General features: G+C 58.4%; 1 protein-coding gene and 1 pseudogene across 2 annotated transcripts; one reads left to right on the top strand and one right to left on the bottom strand.

The window, feature by feature from the left end:
- The first annotated feature begins 676 nt into the window (after positions 1 to 676).
- On the top strand, positions 677 to 2,630 carry ADRA2C (adrenoceptor alpha 2C). Its single transcript, XM_081051077.1, has one exon. It carries the CDS (start codon positions 778 to 780, stop codon positions 2,146 to 2,148), a length of 1,371 nt encoding a protein of 456 aa, XP_080907203.1. The 5' UTR covers positions 677 to 777; the 3' UTR covers positions 2,149 to 2,630.
- Positions 2,631 to 10,954: 8,324 nt separating this feature from the next.
- LOC308501174 (ADP-ribosylation factor-like protein 6) lies at positions 10,955 to 11,485 on the bottom strand (annotated as a pseudogene). The gene has a single exon. The product of its transcript is annotated as an ADP-ribosylation factor-like protein 6 (transcript).
- Positions 11,486 to 19,779: the final 8,294 nt, after the last annotated feature.

Raw genomic sequence — 19,779 nt, 5'->3', positions numbered from 1 at the left:
CCCCGCCCCGCTGCGCAACTCTACCCAAGTTGGAAGCCGAACCTCGGTGGCTGCACTCGCGCCAGCGCGCGGCGGCGGCGGCGAAGGAGGCAGCGGTGGCGGCGGCGGCGGCGCAGCTCCGGCGGGCGAGGCGGCGCCCGCACGGCAGGGCACCGACCGCGGGGGGCGCCGGCGCCGGGAACAGCAGGAGGAGGAGCTGGAGGAGGACGCGCGGCGGCGCCGGCGCCCTGCCCGGGAAAGTAAAGTTGGAGCCGGAGGCTGCGCGCGGGGGCCGGGAGGAGCGGTGGCCCGCGCCCCGGCGCGCCGAACCCTAGCCGGCCGGATGGGAGGCGGAGCGCCCGGGCCGCCGCCGCCTGCAGCCTGCGGCTCGGCCCAGCGCCGGGGCCGCAGAGCCGCTGGGGCCCGCCCGCTGGGGCGCTGCGTCGCCGTGGGCTTGCGGCCGGGGCGCTCCCCGTGAGCTGGGCCGAGGGCGGGGCCGCGCGAGGACCCCAGGACCTGCCCCCTCCCCCCGCCGCCGCGCCGCCGCTTGTTCCCGGCGCCTCCTGCTCTGCACTTACGCGCGCGGCAGCTGCGGGGAGCCCGGCAGCCACGCTCTCCGGCGCGCCGCTCGCCTGCCGAGCCACCACGGCCGAGGGCCGGCTGCGGAGCGCCGCGGTCCCTGGCGGGCGCGCCCGAGGAGCAGGCGGCGATGCCGGCGCCGACCCGGGCTGGGGGACGCCTGAGCTGCCGCGACTGCGTCCCGGCTCCAGGCGGGACCGCGTAGCTCGCGGGAGGACCATGGCGTCCCCAGCGCTGGCGGCGGCGCTGACGGCGGCGACGGGCCCCAACGCGAGCGGCGCCGGCGAGGGGGGCAGCGGCGGGCCCGCCAACGCCTCGGGGGCCGCTTGGGGGCCGCCACCGGGCCAGTACTCGGTGGGCGCCGTGGCGGGGCTGTCGGCCGTGGTGGGCTTTCTCATCGTCTTCACCGTGGTGGGCAACGTGCTGGTGGTGATCGCCGTGCTGACCAGCCGGGCGCTGCGTGCCCCGCAGAACCTCTTCTTGGTGTCGCTGGCCTCGGCCGACATCCTGGTGGCCACGCTGGTCATGCCCTTCTCGCTGGCCAACGAGCTCATGGCCTACTGGTACTTCGGGCAGGTGTGGTGCGGTGTGTACCTGGCCCTCGACGTGCTCTTCTGCACTTCGTCCATCGTGCACCTGTGCGCCATCAGCTTGGACCGCTACTGGTCCGTGACTCAGGCCGTCGAGTACAACCTGAAGCGCACGCCGCGCCGCGTCAAAGCCACCATCGTGGCCGTGTGGCTGATCTCGGCCGTCATTTCCTTCCCGCCGCTAGTCTCGCTCTACCGCCAGCCTGACGGCGCCGCCTACCCGCAGTGCGGCCTCAACGACGAGACCTGGTACATCCTGTCGTCTTGCATCGGCTCCTTCTTCGCTCCCTGCCTCATCATGGTCCTGGTCTACGTCCGCATCTACCGCGTGGCCAAGCTGCGCACACGCACGTTCAGTGAGAAGCGCACGACCGTGGGCCCCGACGGTGCGTCCCCGACCACGGAGAACGGGCTGGGGGCGGCGGCGGGCGCGGGCGAGAACGGGCACTGCGCGCCCCCGCGCCGCCCGCGCGCCGACGTGGAGCTGGAGGACAGCAGCCCTGCGGCCGAGCGGCGGCGGCGCCGGGGCGCGCTGCGGCGGGGCGGGCGGTGGCGCGACGGGGGCGACATGGGTGCGGGCGGCACCGACGCCCTGGCTCCCGGAGCGGCGGCCGCCGCGAGGTCCCCGGGCCCCAGCGGGCGCCTGTCGCGCGCCAGCTCGCGCTCCGTCGAGTTCTTCCTGTCGCGCCGACGCCGGGCGCGCAGCAGCGTGTGCCGCCGCAAGGTGGCCCAGGCGCGCGAGAAGCGCTTCACCTTCGTGCTGGCCGTGGTCATGGGCGTATTCGTGCTGTGCTGGTTCCCCTTCTTCTTCAGCTACAGCCTGTACGGCATCTGCCGCGAGGCCTGCCAGGTGCCCGACCCGCTCTTCAAGTTCTTCTTTTGGATCGGCTACTGCAACAGCTCGCTCAACCCGGTCATCTACACCGTCTTCAACCAGGACTTCCGGCGCTCCTTCAAGCACATCCTCTTCCGAAGGAGGAGAAGGGGCTTCAGGCAATGACCTGCCCGCCCCGCCTCCCGCGGAGACTCGGGGGGTGGCCTCCGGGGTTCCATTGTCCCCGAGACCCGGGAATGGATCGGCCTCCAGGGCGCGCAGGGCAGGAGCTGTCCTGAGAGACCCAAGGGCCCTCCGGGAGCGGGGAGGAGAAAGGGGACATCCCTCTGTCTTCCCGCCTCAGCAAGGGGCTGCTTTTGGGGCTCCAGGTCTGGAACCACCTCCTGGCGCCCTGATGAGGTATGGCTGTGAGGTCAGGGTCCTGACGACAGGCGTTCGCAACCTCCCAAACGGGATGTGGGGGGAGAACAGAGCTTCCCAGACGCACACCTCTACCCCCATCCACCTCTGAGCAAGGGCTGACTTCCCCAGGACCTAGTGGGGGTGGCTGCCTGGGGGGAGGAAAGAGGGCACTGACAGACTTTGGTTGCTGAAAGTATTTAAATGTTTGCCAAAAATGACAGTCCAACAACCAAACTATTTTCTAAATAAACCTTTGTAATCTAAGTGTCCCATGCAGCAGTCCTTAAGCCGTTGGGGTGGAGGTACCTTCTAGACATTCACCTTGCCTAAACTCCCCCTGGGGCTGGAAGGAGGACTCTCCAAGTCACCAGATTCCAACCTCCCCTCTTGCATGAGAAGGAGCAGGGCTTTTTTTTTCTTTAAATGAAATGTTTTACGTAAGTGTAAGGTATGTATACTCAAAGTTCTTGTGCTGTAATTGGCTAAGAGGCAGAAAAATTAAGAACCCCCAAACTGACTCCCAATTTAGATTCTGTCTTCCCTTCATCTCCATCCCTGTCTCTCCACACCCCCCCCTCCCAAACACACACTCACATCCAGTGCCTGCCCTGGCCTGGCAGCCCCTCTCCAGTGGAAGGAGGTGGGCTCTCACATCCAAGGCTGCAGTTCTGCCCTCAGTAGCTGTGGGCCAGCCCCCACCTCTGAGCACTTGGTGGCCTTGGCACTTGGGAGGACATAGGCTGGGTGAGACCCACCCAGAAGCAGGTCTAGGGCAGGGCTGAGGTCAAGGCAAGCCCCAGGGCCTTATTCCAAACCACGTGGCCTTGATCAATTTCTTACTGTTTTGAATATCGAGGCCCAGAAAGCCATGGGGGTAGGAAAAGCCTGCAGGGAGCTGGAGCCTGCCTGTCCCTTCTACCCAGCCCCTGCCATCTGATGAGCTTCCCCCAGTGCAGCCCAGCCTTGCCCCCTTGCTCAGCCTTCCCTCCACACCCCACACTCCCCTATCTGTGCTCACCCCACACTGACGCTTGGCTAGAAGAAGGGACAGTCAAGTATTGGAGTGGCCTCCCCCCAAACTGCCAGGCCCCCCCGCCCCCACAGAGCCCAGAAACTGGGACAGCTGGGGTGGAGGGGTGGGAGCAGGACCAGGGCACTGCAAGGGGGAGGCGGAGGCCCCTCCCCCGGAATGAGCGAGGGCGCTAGCGTGTGCCGCACACACAGTTTGGGAGCCTGCTGAGGACCACCTTATTCTGTCCATCACTCCCTCTGTGCCCCCTTGGCCTTATGTACCCCCCTCCCCTGCCCAGCCCCTGCCGACCAGCCCAGCTCACTCCTGGATCTCCACCCATCTGTCCTTGCCTGTGGCCATAGCTCTGTGCTGCGGAGGGGTCAGGCCTGGGTTCTGCCTTTCATCCCCAGTCAGGAACCAGAGCAGGCCCCTTTCCTGGTCCACTTGCCAGGGCTGTCCCTTGGAGAAGGCCCACTCCTCTGCAGCGGCCTGGCCTCATCACCCCAAGGACACGCTCTCCCAGGCCCCGTGCACAACCACCTATGTGGGCACACACACCTGCAGGCACAGATGGTGAAGCCTGGATGGGACATCCACGTCAGGCCCGGCTCAACCCCTGCCCTCTCTGGGCCTCGGCACCCCTCCTGTGAAGTGAGGGGGCTTGTTGGAAGCTCAGGCTCTGCCAAGCCTACCAATCTATGGTCCAACCTGCCAGCTGCATCTGGGGCCCGAGGGAAGTGACCTTCCCTGAGAGCTGGCCGACTGACCCTGATGTTGCCTCGGAGCTGCAGGGTGGCCTCCTAGGTGCAGTGGGGCAAGGACACCTCCCCCACCTTGGCTGTTGGGGATGGACTCTGAGTCTGGAATGTGACCCATGGAAGCACGTCAACATATGCTGCTCCTTTTCTCCCCTAATCCCAAGAATTGCACCTTCCAGGGCTGTCACCCGGGCTGTCTAATCCCCCATTCAGCCAACACGTGATCACCACCTGGAGAGCCTTTTTTTTCAGCTGGATAAACAGAGACGAACCTGGCTTCCCCCCCTGCTCTGGGGCAGGGAGCTAGGCGTCTGTCTGCACCCATGAAGTGGGGATGCTAACATCCCGCCGGGAGCCCCTGAATATCCGCTGCTCCCAGCGTGGTCCCGAACCATCCTTCAGGGGGATTTCTCTGCTGTGTGGAGTAGGGGCCCAGACCGCAGTCCGCCTGTCCACAGCGGCCATTCATCCACACAGCGGCTCTCCTGTCTTCACGTCTACTCCACGGTGCTCATTGTCAGCCCTGCTCTGTGGCCGAGGAAACTACGGCCCAGAGCTGACCGTCTGGCCCGGGACCCACAGATGTGAGGGGGCAGAGGTGTCTGGCCCCGTGGAGCCCGTGCCCTGGCACCCCAGCTCCAGTGTCCTGTGAACAGTGTCCTCTGGGCCTCATGCTGCAGAAGCACCTGACACAGCTGCCTTCCTGCCTGAGGCTTCCCCTCAGGTTCAGGAGATTTCGGGAACAAATTTTTAAAAATCCACAAGAAGATCCCGGAAAGCGGACCCTGAGTAGGGGGGTGGGCTTGGTCGCTGAACCCCACCTAATTTATTCTTGTATTTTAATTCAAATGCTGAGTTCATAGAAAAGGGGAGGGGATAATTCACAATATTCCCTTACAGCTCAGTATGGAATTCAAAAAAAATTCCTCGGAGCGGGCAGGATTGTTAATACTTTGGAAAAGCAGCTCCAATCTTCGAATCCTGCCCCCGGCTCCGGGGGTGGGGGCTGAGGGACAGGGGAAGACACGTTGCTGTGGCACTTGCTGGCAGGGAAGTCGTCCTTCCCGGCAGTGCTGGCAGCTGGCTGTATTTTTATATCACATCCGTCGGCAGGGCTCAAATATTCCAGCACAGTTTCAGATCAAAACACAGGGTGCCGGCAGACCCATCTCCAGTAGGGTTGGGCAGCTGCAGCTCCTTGCCGAGCGAAAGCCCGGCCCCATCGCTGTCTGCCCCTGTCAGCACCCCACACGCACGGAGGAGGCAGGAGGCAGCCAGGCGGAAGGTGCCAGGCCGTGGGCTCCAGCGGCACGTGTGAAACGCCACGGGCACCTGGCCACGTGCCAGCTGCGGCTCTCCCTGGGCAGGGGTGGGTGGCCGCCCCTGCTTGCCATGGGCATCTGAGGGGTACTTCATAGACGTGGGTGGGGCTCACACGGTGGTAGTAGAAGTTCAGATCCTCAAGGCTGAGGAGTCAGGGAGATGGGGGGACCCTGCATCCCTGCTCTGGGTCTGCCATAAGCAGCCAGGGGACCTCAGGCTGCCTGTCCCCATTCCTGAGGGTCGGTCTCCTATCTGACCAGTTGGATTGTTGAGAGCCTCAGATGCGGCTAGCGAGGGGTAAAGGTGTGAGGTAGAGAAGGAAGGGGAAGGGTGAGGGTCGTTCAAGAGTCTGATTTGCCTGAGACGGACCCAGCAGTCACCCTGGGTCTATTCCTGGCCTGACCCCAACCCATCTCCACCATCTGTAAAAAAGGTGACAGGTCCTTTCCGGGCTGGGCAGGGGTAGGGCAGTGGTGTGAAGGCTCTGTGACTCCAGGCGGGCACAGTGCCATGCCTCTGAAAGCTGCCTGGGGAACAGAATCAACTGCCAACCCTGGACCAAAAGAAAGCCCTGGGGACCGAAATTGTATTTCTTTCCTGCCAAAAGGATTTGTGGCTGCTCCCAGTAAAAGCCTCGGGTACAGTGGGGTCATTATGTCACGATAAGGGCTCTCCATGCAGGGTGGGTGGGAGCACTGGCCCCAAAAGTCTGATTTAAAGGTGTCCACTCTCATGGCTGAGCACAAAATGTACCCCGAGCTGCCTGGCAGCAGTGGAGAAAAAGGAAATAGGATCCACATCAGCTCTCGGCGGCCAGGTTGACAGGAAAAGCTGGAACCAGTGGGTCTGCCGCTGCACCCACCTGAAAGACCATGCTGGGCACCATTCCACAGGCTCCCGTGACGCTGGGGAATCTGCCTGTAGTGGGGCTTTGGGGACCGGAGAGAACCCTGGAGGGGCATTCACACAGCTCCCTAGGCCCAGCCTCCATCACCAGCTGCACCAGACTGGGCCATTTCCTATTCATTCCACCCTCACTCCCGAGCCTACCCTCCCTGGCTGGGAGCCTGGAGGGCTTTGGAGCATGACAGTCGTGGGGACTGCGGCCACATGGCCCTGATGCCTGCGGCCTCCAAACCCAGGTGCCAGAATGAGCATTTGAGCTCCCCAAGCTGACGTGGGGCGAGCCCCTGTGGAGCCTCCCAGCTCCCATTGCCCCAAGACAAGCCCATGATGCTCTTGATCCCAGCGGCAGCTCCTCCAGACACCTGTTCCCCTGCTTCCATGCCCCCACCTTGTCTTGGCCCGTGCTTGCCCTCCGCCAGGAGCACCTTTCCCGTCTTATCTGAGCACCTCTTAGGTATCCCTCAGGATCATCTCCAGAAATCCTTTGGCGTTCCTAGCCCTGCCTTCCCCAGGCACACGACCCCAGGGTTGGGCCAGATATCACCCCCTCTCCCACTGCAGAGAGCCCAGCGTGATGGGGGCGGGGTGGGGGGAGACTGCACATGGGGCCAGTGTGCCATCCTGGCATGAGGGCCGGGCACAGTGGGCGTCCCTGAAGATGTACCCTCTCCCACTAAGAAGCCCCTAAAAGGTCATCTGCGAGTGTGCACACCACACCCGAGAGCCACCCAGGGTATGTGCACTGTGCCAGAACACTGTCCCCAGGCTGGGCAGGGGATACTGACAGGGACACCCACAACCGGCCTTTCAGCCCATTGGGGAGAAACTGCAGCTCTGGGGCCGGAGGATTTCCCACCACACGTGCAGGGCCGGCTGCTGGAGCAACCGCTCCAATATCAGTGGGCGGGCTTTCCCCCCTTTTAATTAGCTCTTCCCTGACTGTGCAAATCTAAGAAAACAGTTGGATTGGGAAGCAGCCATCAGAAGTGGGGCTGGACTCCTCGCGGAGCTCTGAGAGGGTGATCCCAAGGAATGGTCCACTTCAGTAGCCCCATCTCCCTTTCACAAGAGTCCCAGAGTGGGGATCGTGAAGATCTATAAAACACAGAACAGACGTGACTGTGAGCCCAGCATCTCGCGCCTGCCGTGGGCCCTCTGCGTGCCCGCTTTGGGCCAGGGCTCTGTGTGTTTGTTTCTCATGATTCTGCCACGTGGTGTGGGTGCTCCCATTTTACAGATGAGAAGCCGAGCTCCAGAGAGGGAATGACAGGAGGAGACGCTGCCTCGAGGCCAGACACTGGGCTATTCGAGTCCCTCACCCACCAAACTGGCCTTGGACAAGCCCTCAGCCTCCGTGTTGATGAACCACATTTTACGACTGAGGAAACAAAGGCTGGAGCTTGGAAATGACTTCTCAGGAGGCTTGTATGTTCTGGGCACAGAGCTGGCTCGCCTGCCTTTGTACTCGTCTCCATTCCTTCTCCACTGCGAACACCCTTAGATGAACTGTTACACTGATAAGATCAGGCACAGCCCAGGAATCACACATCTCTTATGTCGTCTCATTATTTCGGATGTAATTGCACTCTAAAACCTCAGCTGCCATGTAAAAACGATGTGGATGGGGCTGGCTTTTTTTTCCTTATGTCGTCTTAGAAACGATTCCAAATAACAAAGCCGCTTTTGGAGATCACCCCACCCAGGGTCTAAAATGCCAAAATGTTTGCGATGAAAAACAATTCTGTTACCCACTTCCTTAGAGTGTGCTGCCATCGCAAATCGAATTTAAGACAAAATCAGTCCTCCCTTAATTGGTTCAAATGAAGCTGTTATTCAAAATCCGATTGTTGTTGTTGCTTCCACATTCAGAGGAAAACAATGGAGTGATCCTCTGGCTTTGGGCAACGCTCAGTGATGGGCAGGGCCCAGCAGTCCCCAGCGCACTGCCCAGCTCCTCGCTGCCCAAAGTGGGGTGTGATGTTCAACCATGGGTGTCTGGCAAACGTGGAGTAAGTGCAGGGTTCTAAACATGCCCGGAGAAGTCAAGAAATGACCATTGGCCAACAGTGCCCAGGCACGCTCAGGGGTGTCTGCCTCAGGGTCCAGTCCCATGGACGCCTCCACCGGGACCCCTTTGTTGCCTGGTACCAGGCTTCTCCGGGTTGCTAAGGCAGGGTGCACACTGTGACCTTGGACTTGCTAAAGCCCTGACGGACCCAGCCTGAGCCATGTGAGCCCATGAGCCTCAGTTTCCTTCTCTGGAAAGTGGGCACAAGCAACTGTGCCCACCCCTCTCCCCTCCCATGGCTTCTGTGACAAGCTAGCGTGGACCCTGGAGATCCTTGTGACAGCTGTAAAATGCAGGAGTCAGAGAGTCTGGGCTGGGTTGGGCATTCCCTGTGGCAGGCCCAGCCCCAGGATTAGGCCCACGAGCTCTTCTGGGGGGTTCTGGGGGCATTGGCTATCAGAGGGTGAGGGGCTTCTGGAGCCCGAGGCCCAGGGTCAGGGGTGGCAGGAGGGCAGGCCCTCCTCTCCACTGGTGGAACCAGCCCCTGGCAGAGGGCAGTGTGGGGAGGCGGGGGAAGGAACGGGGCTCTGGACAGCCTTGTGTGGCCAGGCACTTCGTCCCTGTCACAGGACAGGAGGGGGTATTCAGACCCGGCCGCTGGCCTCCTCCAGGGCAGTTTGTATCTACCCCCTTTCATCTCAGTCCAGACTCCACATAGAGGTTGGCACACAGTAGGCACTTAATAAATGTTGGAAGAATTGGCTGTAAACGTATCGAACACAGTTTTGCCCTCAAGGTGCCTCTGGTTGGATAGGGATGCTAGAGAGTGACGTTGGGCAAATACACAGCAGGCATGAAGGGACGGGGTCCTTTCCATCAAATGGAGCCATCAATGCCATCAGAATCCCAGGTCTGGGGTCATCCGGGGGATTCGTGATCACGAGTGGTGTGCTCCTTTCCTCCTTACTGCTCTCAGGAGGAGGGAGCCCCTGATATACTCAGAATCATGAACAACAGGGCCTCAAAGCATCTGGAGACCACCTGGACCCATTTTTCTGATGGGGAAACTGAGGCTCAGAGAGGATCAGCACTTTTCTAAGGCCACCTATCCACTCAGGGGAAGAGTCAAGGCCATGAGGTCGTCCTCCTCCCAACTTCTCCTGCTGGCTCCCCCAATAATCAGAAAAGCCCAAAGGGGATTACAGAGGGGGGAATGGGGGCTTGGAGGGGCTGCCTGCCTGGTCTTGCCCTGTGCCCTCTGCATTTGGGGGAATGAAGCCCCGGGAAGACAAGAGTTTTATTGCAAACCGAATAGCACAGGCTTCAGGCTGGAAGAATCCCACAGGTCTCACATCCCAGCTCCTGGACAGTCTCCCAACCCTGGAGTTGCTCACCTCCCTCCCTCTTGTATACTTATGGAGATGGAGAGCTCACCACTTCCCTGAGTTAATCTAGTCCTCATAAGCCCTGCCCTGACTTTTGGGAGTTTTCCATTTTATGAAGAGGGACTCTGCCGCTGTGAACTTTCAACCCAAGCTGGTAGGATAAACTTCCAAGGAAATTTTTGGGACCAGCAGAAAGTCAGCCAAATTTGCATACGTGTCGTCCTCCCTTTCTTCTCACTCGCTTTCTTTAAACATGTGTTTGTGTTGGCTCAAGTCTGGGGAGCGGAGCCCAGGGGTGTATTTCCCGTAAAGCCACCAGGCGTACACCAGGGTCAGACCCTGGGAGGAGCCAGTCAGTGGGACTCAAATCCCAGGCAGCTGACCAGAGGGAGTGGACAGTGACTAGGGTGGCTGGGAGAGCCGAGAACGCCCTGAGCTGGGCTCAGCTGAGCGTCAGAGATGGGGTCACCCAAGCGTGGATGGGAGTAGGCAGGAGCCCCCAGCAAGTCTCCTGTTGCCAGCCAATCATCCATTTCACTCATTCAGCAAGCATTTATTCAGCACCAGCTGCACGTGAGCACCTGGGAAACAGAACTCCAATGAGAATCTACAGGAATTTAATGTCCTCCTGTAGTTACTATTGTCATCATAGAAAAAAGAATGCACATTGATGATCATTTCTTTTTTTCTTACATTACATTTTATGTTTTATTGATGGTGACATATAATAAAAATCTAATGCACATTAATCACCCACGGTCCCTTTAAATATTTAAAGTTCTTTTTCACAAGCACAAATCCTACTGCAAGTCATACCATAAACTAACTTTTTAGAAGGCAATTTAAAAAATAAATGTCATGAAAGATGTCATAATTCATGATGAGATATTGAGATGGATTTTAACTCCGACTTGAAACATTTTCCTTACAATCAAATGTAGACATTCACCGAGAAAGTGATAATTCTGGGAGCCCTTCTGAGAATTCAGTTGTCATGCAATTCATGGCCAGAGTAACCCACCTGAAGTCCTGTGTTCTTATAAAGCTCATTTAGAGTCTGTAGATGCAAATATTATAAAGTATTCTTAGGTGCACAAACAGCTTTTTAAAAATTGAAAGTATTTAGTTTGCCTTAAGATATATTCCACGAATTGACAAATAGTATCTTTTCATGTCTTCACAGCGTGGATTCTTGACGCCAGCCTACATCTTCTTGCAACCCTTCTCCCTCTGTGGTATCACTAGCACAAACACGCCGCGGCTTATCTTTGATGTTCTCCAAACACAGAGATTGAGACACATACAGAAGTCACTGCATCTCTAAGACCCATTTTGTTTGCAAAGAATACGACTGGTATCCAGCGGTGCTTAATATCTGGGTGACTCAAAAGGGCCACGACCATTCTTAGTCTGTCTCTACTATCAGTGACAAAAATAACGGTTTGTTCTTCTTCGTAATAGTGTTCAGAGATTTCTGAATCTTCCTTGACCTGAGATGGCAAACACGGTAAAAGACAAACTGGACGATTAGAATTTCCATTTCTATGCTGAGTCCTAACGCTGTGACCTCTGTCTTAAGACTGAGCGTCTAAAGGTTTACGTTTGTTAATGATTGTTGTTTTACCACTATATCCAGCCCCAGGCACAACAGAGGAACCTCCTCCTTCTTCAGGCCAAGCAAGCCGGAAAGCCTGTCTAGCAATCCCATCACGTGACACAAATATTTACAAACCAGCTGGTCTTTGAAGTTTGTTCTGCCCAGGAGCTGGTGAGGGCAGGTGTGGATGCCCTCGCTCGTACCCGTCCCTGGGACGGGAACCTGGTCCGTGTGTCCCTCAGCCTTCCTTTCTATGCCTCGAGCGGAAGGGTCACTGGTCCTGAGAAAAGCCGCACCTACACGTTGTATAAACTGGTAACCTCTGATGATCATTTCTTTGAAACCCATCTATTGAGAGTCCACAGTCTACCTGGCAACCGGCCAGCGATAGACTGACACACGCCTGCCCCCGTGGAGTTTGCAGTCGTGTCAGGGGCAGGCAGTGGCCACAGAACCACACAGGCAAATTTAACAGTACCAACTGTGCTGTGCTGTGTGCAGGTGACCTGGCCCTGGGGTAAGTGGGGAGACGGGGGCCAGCTGAAGGTGAACGACCTCCTTCTGCCGGGTTGGTTTGGGACACGTCTCGTCTGTAAACGGAGCAGCTGGGAGCGTGGGCCCTGGGGCAGCAGTAACGCTGTCCCAGAGGGGAGCTTAAACAGCAGAAATGTATCCTTTCCCAGTCCTGGAGGCTGGAAGTCCAACATCCAGGTGTCGGCAGGGGTGGTTTCTCCTGAGGCCTCTCTCCCTGGTGTGTAGATGGCCGTCTTCTCCCTGTGTCGTCGCATGGTTTTCCTCTGTGTGTGTCTGTGTCCTAGTCTCCTCTTCTTATAGCAACACCAGTCACACTGGGTCAGGGCCCACCCTAGTGAGCTCATTTTACCTTAATCACCTCTTTCAAAACCTGACCTCCAAATACAGTGACACTCTGGGGCTGGGGGTTAAGGCTTCAACATGGGAGTTTGAGGGGATATCATTCAGCCACAACAGACCCTCAGCCCATTTCCTGACCCCACATACGGTTGGTTATGTGACTGATGGGCCAGTCCCGGCCTTCTCCCACCTCAGTTTCCCCAGTGTAGCCTGAGGACTGTCGAACGACCATCTCACGAGGTCACAGAAAGTGCCGGAAGAGCCCGGCACTGGGTCAGCCCTTGGGGAAGTCGGGCTCTATCGGCAGCTGCTCTCAGTCCGCAAACCAACCCTGTGGGGTGCAGGGCTTGGAGCCGTCCCCCAGCCCCAGGGACTCCAGCTGGAGCACGCAGGCAAGGTCAGGCAGTCCCACACCTATGTCCCTGGCTGACAGGCAGGGGGTTGACAATTGCTCCTGTCCAGGGCATGGGGCATCCATGGTATGCCTCGATGTGGGGCACAGGCCCGGGCAAGCGCACAGCCTGTGGACTGTGACCCCTGTCCTTGGTTCCTTGGTGGCTCTGCCCCACCTGGACCTGCTGCCTCTGCGACTCCTGGCATTTCTTTTTACTGTTTATATTATCTTTATTCATAACAGCCAAAAAAACTGGAAACAAGCCAAAAGTCCACCAGCTGGACTTTTGTGGAAAATTTTAAGTGGAAAAATGAACTGTGGTCATCCACCCAATGGAAAACTATTCAGCAGGAGGAGGGACCAGCTACGATGCCCGAGAAACGTGACAGGTCTCAGAAGCATCACGGACGTGAACGAAGCCAGACTCAGAAAAGCCGCATGCTCTACGGTTCCATTTACACGACATTTTTAAAAACAGACTTTATATTTTAGAGCAGTGTTAGGTTCACAGCACAAGTGAGCAGACAGTACAGTGAGTTCCCATGTGCCCCTGGGGCGTCAGCTAACTGCTCCCTCTGTAAATGGGGGTACAGATGTGGACCCAGCAGAGGGAGGCGGTGGGTGTGGGGTACTCTGCAAACTGTAAAGGGCTGCGCCCAGGGCAAAGGTGATTCTCAGAGGCTCAGTAAATACTCAGTGGAGGTGGCTGGCTGGTCAGCCACCAGGGCTGGCAGATGGTTCTGGAAAGGTGCCCCTGGCCAGAGCTGAGGAAGAGGGATCTTCCAGCCCGACTTGGCCTCCTGCGAAGTTTGTCATTTGCTGTAATGACGGAAAACTACTAGCCGGTTCTCAAGGCTCCAGAGAGAGCTGGGCGCCCTTATCTCCCATCAGCGTGCAGAGAGCCTCTGAGACCGGCCGACGCCACTGGGGAGCGGGTGGGAAGATCGGGCCTTCAGCTCCTGGACAACCACAGCCAGTGTGGCTGCACACACCCCCCGCGGCTGACACCATCCCGGGCTCCCTACCGTCCCCACCCAGCCCAGCCACAAGCAGATGTCAGGTGCCTAGACGAGGAGCCCGGGATGGGTGGCCTGTCCTCACGGACGGGGCTCCGGTCTGGTTGTCACCCCCTCACTGTGTGACCTCAGCACCTCCTTTTCCCTCTCTGAGCGAATTGCTCCAACAGCTGCAGGTTTTTTCAGCACCTACTGTGTGCCAGCAGCACAGAGACCTCATCAAGACCTGTCCCCACAGCTCTCCAGGCACCAAGGAGGCAAATGGGGGCTTCCAGGGCCTGGCTGCCACTGAAGCTGGGGGCACCTCCCCTTGCTCCCTGGTCTCTCAGCAGGGCAGCTGACTTGGGGACCTGAGGAGGCCACTGCTAGGGGCAAACTGTTGTCCCCCAAATTCGCATCCTGGAGTCACACACTGCTGGTACTCTGAGGCGGGGTCTCAGCCGCTGCACCGGTTCTGGGGTTTCTGTGGCTTCTATGGGCCTTCCCCTCTCCTCCCTGAGTGCCCCTGGCCGTCAGGTCACTGAGAGCTCACCTCCTGCTCCCCCAGGGAGAGCACAGGTACAGAGGACACTGGCTGGCAGCTCCTTGTGACACACGGGTTTTGGGCCTGCTCTGGGCGCGCACTGGGGCAGCAGTGAACACACAGCTGACCGCTGGCTGGAAAACAAAGTTCCAGCGGAAGCCACAGGTCAGCAAAGGCTTGCTTCAGGCCTGTAATGTGCAGCAGGCTGAGGAGGGGGCGTGGGGGGCTGTCAGAACCGTGACAAGACAAAGAGCGTTCTCCTGGCTACCAAGACGAAACCCAACTCACCGCAGCTTAGATGAGGAGCTGGGGCTGTGGGAGACACACCTGAATCCAGGTGTGGACGTCACCAGGTCTGTCACTTTCTACCCCCTCTCTGCTTGCCTGCTTTCTCCTGAGAGTCCCCCAAGGTGGTGCGACGCCCTCCCAGCTCAGCAGCTCCAGGAAGGGGGGTTCCAGGTCAGGTACCTTGTGCAGCCTGGAAGCCAGGAGCGGGTCAGCCCCCCTCCCCCCCGACCACACGGACAGCGGAGAGGATGGAAATGGTTCTGCACAGAACAGTCAGGCGCTCTGGCTAGGAGGGAGGTAAGACAGCCCATGGTGGGGGGTGGGGCCCTGCCTTCCCCTCCTCCTCCCTGAGTCCCCCGGCCTCCAGATCACTGAGAGCTCAACCTCCTGCTCCCCAAGACTGTGTACCTATTGAGGGTGGGGTCCCATGTAGTGACAGGTCCAGCTGCCTCTGCTCCATCATTGCACTTGCTTTGCAGAGAAAGTTCTTTCTCAGACAACACTGGTGGGTCCCCAGTGGCAGGGCTGTCCTCCTTCAGGGCCACCCCTGAGGCCCCTCCTGGAGGGACCCCTTCCCAGGGCTGGGCCCCTCCCATTTGCTCCCCACTCTGATTTCTCTCCGTCCCACTGGGCTGAGGCTTTGCTGGGACACAGCTGAATCTGCTGCAAGCTGGGGTCCTGGCCACACAGCCTGTCAAGGCCCACGCTGTCCCCGGCCCGGGAGCCTCCAGGCCACCCTAACATGAGGCCACCCTAACATGAGGCCACCCTGCTTGACACCTGCCTCCCAGGGACAAACACTCAGCTCTGAGAAATGGTCGCAATTTCAGATGAAGCGTCCTGGTGGTGCCATAAAACTTCAGTACTCACCCCCCCATACCCCCCCCAGGCTCCTGATGGAGAGGAGAGTCCCAGAACAAGCTGTCCCACAGCACAGAACGTCCTCCCTGCAAGTGCTCGCAGCTCAGAGTGGCTTGTCCTTCCCAGGGGGAAACCCCCCAACGATCCCGCCTACAGAACGTAAACCTGTCGCCCCTAATGCATAGCTTTCATTTAAACTCCAGGAAGAAGGTGCAGCCACTAGGGACCAGGATTGGTGACTGCGGCATCGCCAGACCTCTCTGTCAGGAGCACGGGGGAGGCAGTCTGCCGCAGATTTACAGCACCACCAGAACGCTTATCTTTCAGTGTCCAGAGGGACCCGATGCGCCCAGCATAGGACTTTCTCTTTTTTCAGCACTTTTATTTTTGTTGTGGTAAAAGACACACAATGTAAAATGTACCGTCTTAACCATTTTTATGTGTTCAGTTTGGTGACATTTAATGCATTCCCAATATTGTGCAGCCGTCCCCACTATCCATCTCCATAACTCTTCATCTTGTAAAACTGAAACTAGGTCTCCATTAAATAACTGCCGCTACCCCAGCCCCAGCCCCTGGCACCCGCCATGATAATTTCTGTCTTCGTGATTTTGACTCCTCTATGGAAGCACGAGACTTACTGGCTGCTGTTTTGAGCCAAAGAGGAGAGTTGTAAGGGAGAAGATGAGGTGGGGGAGAGTACCATGTGCTGAGCCCCCTGGTGACCAGCTCATGGCCAGTGTTTTTTATGTGGTGGCTCAAAGGAATGGGCGTCTTGGGACCTGGGGTGACCCAGGGCAGCCCCTGCGAGAAGAAGGATGGGCAGGGCTCAGGAGTTGAGGGGCCCTGCTGGAGCGAGATGTGGACATGAGGCCTGCAAGTTCCTCTGCCATGGTACCCCCACACCCACCCGAGCTCCCTGCTCCCTCCCTCAGCCCCTTTCTTCATCTCTACCTTTCCCTTCTCAGTGGGGCTGGGGTCCTGCATCCATCTGGACTGCTGTGTGCCCACCTGACAGCTCAACGGGGAGTCAGGCAGAAAGCACACAGACCCCCACTCCATAAGGTATGGGGGTGCAGGTCATGGTGGCTCACCGACAACATGGCGTATAGACACGTCAGGGGCAGGCAGGCGAAGTGGACCCTCAGGGTGGTCCTGGACCACATGTTGGCCACATGGCTCAGGGACAGGTCCAGGGTGGCAGTGTTACTTCTGTTGGCACCCCTGATACAGCCACAGAAATGAGCAATAAAAGCCTTTTTGTTGCTTTTCCAGCCCAGACAAAATCAATAAATTCTGGAAACATGAGAACAGCTGACCTTTGAGATTTCTAGCAAACCTTCCAAGTGTAAAGCTCAGTTTGGAATCTGGCTCAGAGCTAGGGGCCAAGTCTGGAGGTGCTGGGAAGGCCCCGCTGCACGGGTCCCATCTCCTGGCCAGCAGACACGAAGGTGAGACAGACCTGTTAGAACCTCCAAGGGGCCGGCCTCACTTAGGCTGCAATCCAGAGGGTTGTGTAGATGAGCCTGCTCTCTCTGAGCTGCCTTATGGCTTTGAGGCTTCAGTTGTGCCTCAGCTCCCCCTTCCCCACTAGGTCTCCAGCAGCATTACAGATGGGGAAACCGAGGCCTGGAGAAGGGAAGGGACTGGGCCCACCTGGACCCTGCCCCAGCTTCCTGCCTCGGGCTCCCCCAGGAGAGCGTGGGTCACTGTGGCCCCACGTGGCATTGGCTCGTGCCAGGCACCCAATTCAGTTATTGATGGATCTCCCATGATGCTCCAGGCCATGCTGGGCCTGGGGGGCCAGGGAGGTCCTTTGCTCTGGGAGCCTACAGTGTCTTGGAGAGCAGATGTAATAGATACAGGGAATGGTGGTGGGAAAGCAAGACTTGGGGTGAGGAAAGTGGTGGGGCCAGGTGGCAGGTGGCCCAGCCAGGACCTCCCTGGTACCTGGGACCCTGTATGTACTGGAGACCTGAGGATGAAGAAGGCCCCACACCCCAGGGGTAAGACAGACACCTGCTCAGCTCCTGTCCCCATCCCCACCCGGTTCCTGACACCACCTCCAGGAAGCCCTCTCTGAGCCTCAGGAGGTTTAGGAAATGTGAGCAGGCTGCGCAGGGAGCTCTGTCTGGGCCACAAGCGGGAGCTGAGCAGGTGGAAGAGAGGAGCCCCACATGCGTGCATAGCTGGCCAGGGACCCTTGGTGGGAAGGTGGAGGTCAGAGCTATGGCAGGGATTGGAGCTTTCTCCAGAGGGACACGGGGTCCCACTGAACAAGAGAGATGGGATCAGATGTGCGTTTTGGATGGGCCACCAGCTTCCCACAGGGTGGATGGAGAGGGTGAGGCTGGGGCAGGGTGGGCGGCCAAGAGGGCCATGGAGGAGGTGGGCTGTATTTGTGGAAAAGATGGGGCTTGCGCTAGCAGTGCTTCATACATCTGAGATAAAACAAGTGGCCCCGCTCCGTGGTCCCCTGAGGCCCCACCCTCCACCCCCGCCCCCCTGACTGGCCAAAGCTGGCTGACCGTGTAGGCCAGACTCAGCAGGAGGAGTGTCCGTGAGCAAAGAAGAGAGTGGCCTGGGCACTGTGTGTCTCGTGGCCCTGGCACCGCACTGTACGTTGGTTTAGTTTCACCCAAAGCAAGCCACGGGCAAGGGCTTACAGGGCTGCGTCCTAGAGGGAGGAAGGGGAGGGAGATGGAAAAGAAGGCAGGCCAGCCTTCGGGCGGCTGGGTCTCCCAGGAAGGAGCCCTGGAGAGCATGCCTCAGCACCCTGCAGCCTAAGGGCCCGATGACAGCACCGGAGCCAGGAGACCACACCAGCCTGTGGGGCGGTGCCCAGTGTGGACCCTGAGGCAGGGGGTGGGGCGGGCCTGCTCACTGTCACCATGGGGGGGTCCTAGACCCTCAACTTCCCACCACCCTTTCTAGAAGCTGCCTGTGCATGAGGTGGACCCCAAACAGGTTGGCTAGCTAAGGAAGAGGAAGGAGACGCCCCCAACCTTGTCAATGACCCCTCCCCCTGAAAAGTGGGTGTGAGGCTGCAGAGTGGCCCGTCTGTGCTGTCCACTGCGCCTGTGCAGTTGACCCCTTAGCCTGACCTCAGGGTCTCAGAATAAGCTTTTCTGAAAGGCTCCCCAAGCCCTGCGTGGCCCTGCTCCTGCAGCAGTGAGCCTGGGTTAGTCGAAGTTGGTGGTTTGAGGGGATGTTTTTTCTCCAATTTCAACAGGAAACTATATGGTTACGGGAGATCCAGGTTGGCAGTTGTGGGTCCCAGTCCCGAGGAGGCCTGAGTGTGCGTGAGTGTCCGTAGTGAGTGTATGCTTGTCCACATGTGTGCATGTGCCCCCAGCTGTGGCTTCACGTACACACGCGAGGGCCTGCGGGCTGTGCATGTGGGCGCAGGCATACATTTTGATGCTCACGTATAAATAAAGCATTTCCTTCGGCTACATATCCAGAGGCAAGATGCAGGCAGCACCTTAAGTTTCTCTTTTTTTAGAAAGACCGAAACAAACAAACATTTCTCTCGGCAGCTGTGGAGTGCTTGCATGGGCAGAACAGGCCCCATTGCTACAGAGACCTCATTAATTTCCCTCCACCAAGAAGCGGATGGTTAGCGTGGCTCTCCTGGTTTCTCCCGAGTGCTGGGCGCTGTCCACAGGCAGGGTGGGGCCTGCTGCCACCACCGCAGCTTTTCTCTCCCCCTCCCCCGCCCTCCTCCTCCCTCCCTTTCCTCCTCAGCCATGCATATTGATGGATGTGGGTTTTGTGGTTTTTTTGGTTTACAGATAAACAGTGTGGATCCTGAGATCCACTGGGCCTGGTAAAGGCAGGGGCCAGAGCCACCTCTGGGAGGGACAAGGACCCAGAGAAAACCAGTCCTTTTGCCCCTAACTTTTCATAGCAGGAAGGTCAGGTTAAAATGACCATCGTGGACAGCCGTGATAGGAGAGCATTTAGGTCAGGGTGTTCAATGGATTTCCAATCACACACTGAGGAATCTGGGGCTGGTGCGGGGTCTATGGAGAGATGAACACAATCGACTAGTGATGTCTGCCGGGGCAGGGGTAGGAAGTGGTGGCATGAGTGCCATGTGTTGAGCAAGGCTGAAGTGGGCGTCGTGGGCACGGCTATAAGGGGCCAGCGCTCTGCTGGTTGCTGGTGACATCCAGAGTCCCTACTGTCACCAGAGGCCTCCCGGTGTCCCATGCTTCAGTGCCTTTGCACATGCTGTTCCCGCCACGTGGACTGGCACCCCTCACCCTGGTGACTTCAGTCACCTTCAGTGTCCGGCTCAAGTGGGTCCTCCCGGGTGCCACCACCTCAACCACCCTGTCCCCGGTGGACATCAGCCCCCTGGACTCTCACGCACTGTCTCCGTTTTGCCTGCCCCACACCCCCGCTGGCCCTGTTGGTCCATCTTGGTGCCCAGTGCCCTCCTAGG

This window comes from Rhinolophus hipposideros, assembly GCF_964194185.1.
Source record: "Rhinolophus hipposideros genome assembly, chromosome: 1".
Lineage (NCBI taxonomy): Eukaryota > Metazoa > Chordata > Mammalia > Chiroptera > Rhinolophidae > Rhinolophus > Rhinolophus hipposideros.
The sequence above is the reverse complement of the archived record's forward strand: the minus strand, read 5'-3'. Positions and strand labels throughout refer to the sequence as shown.

What these genes read in the sequence shown, in the direction of transcription:
- ADRA2C (XM_081051077.1), top strand. Translation starts at nt 778, where the DNA reads ATGGCGTCCCCAGCGCTGGCGGCGGCGCTGACGGCGGCGACGGGCCCC.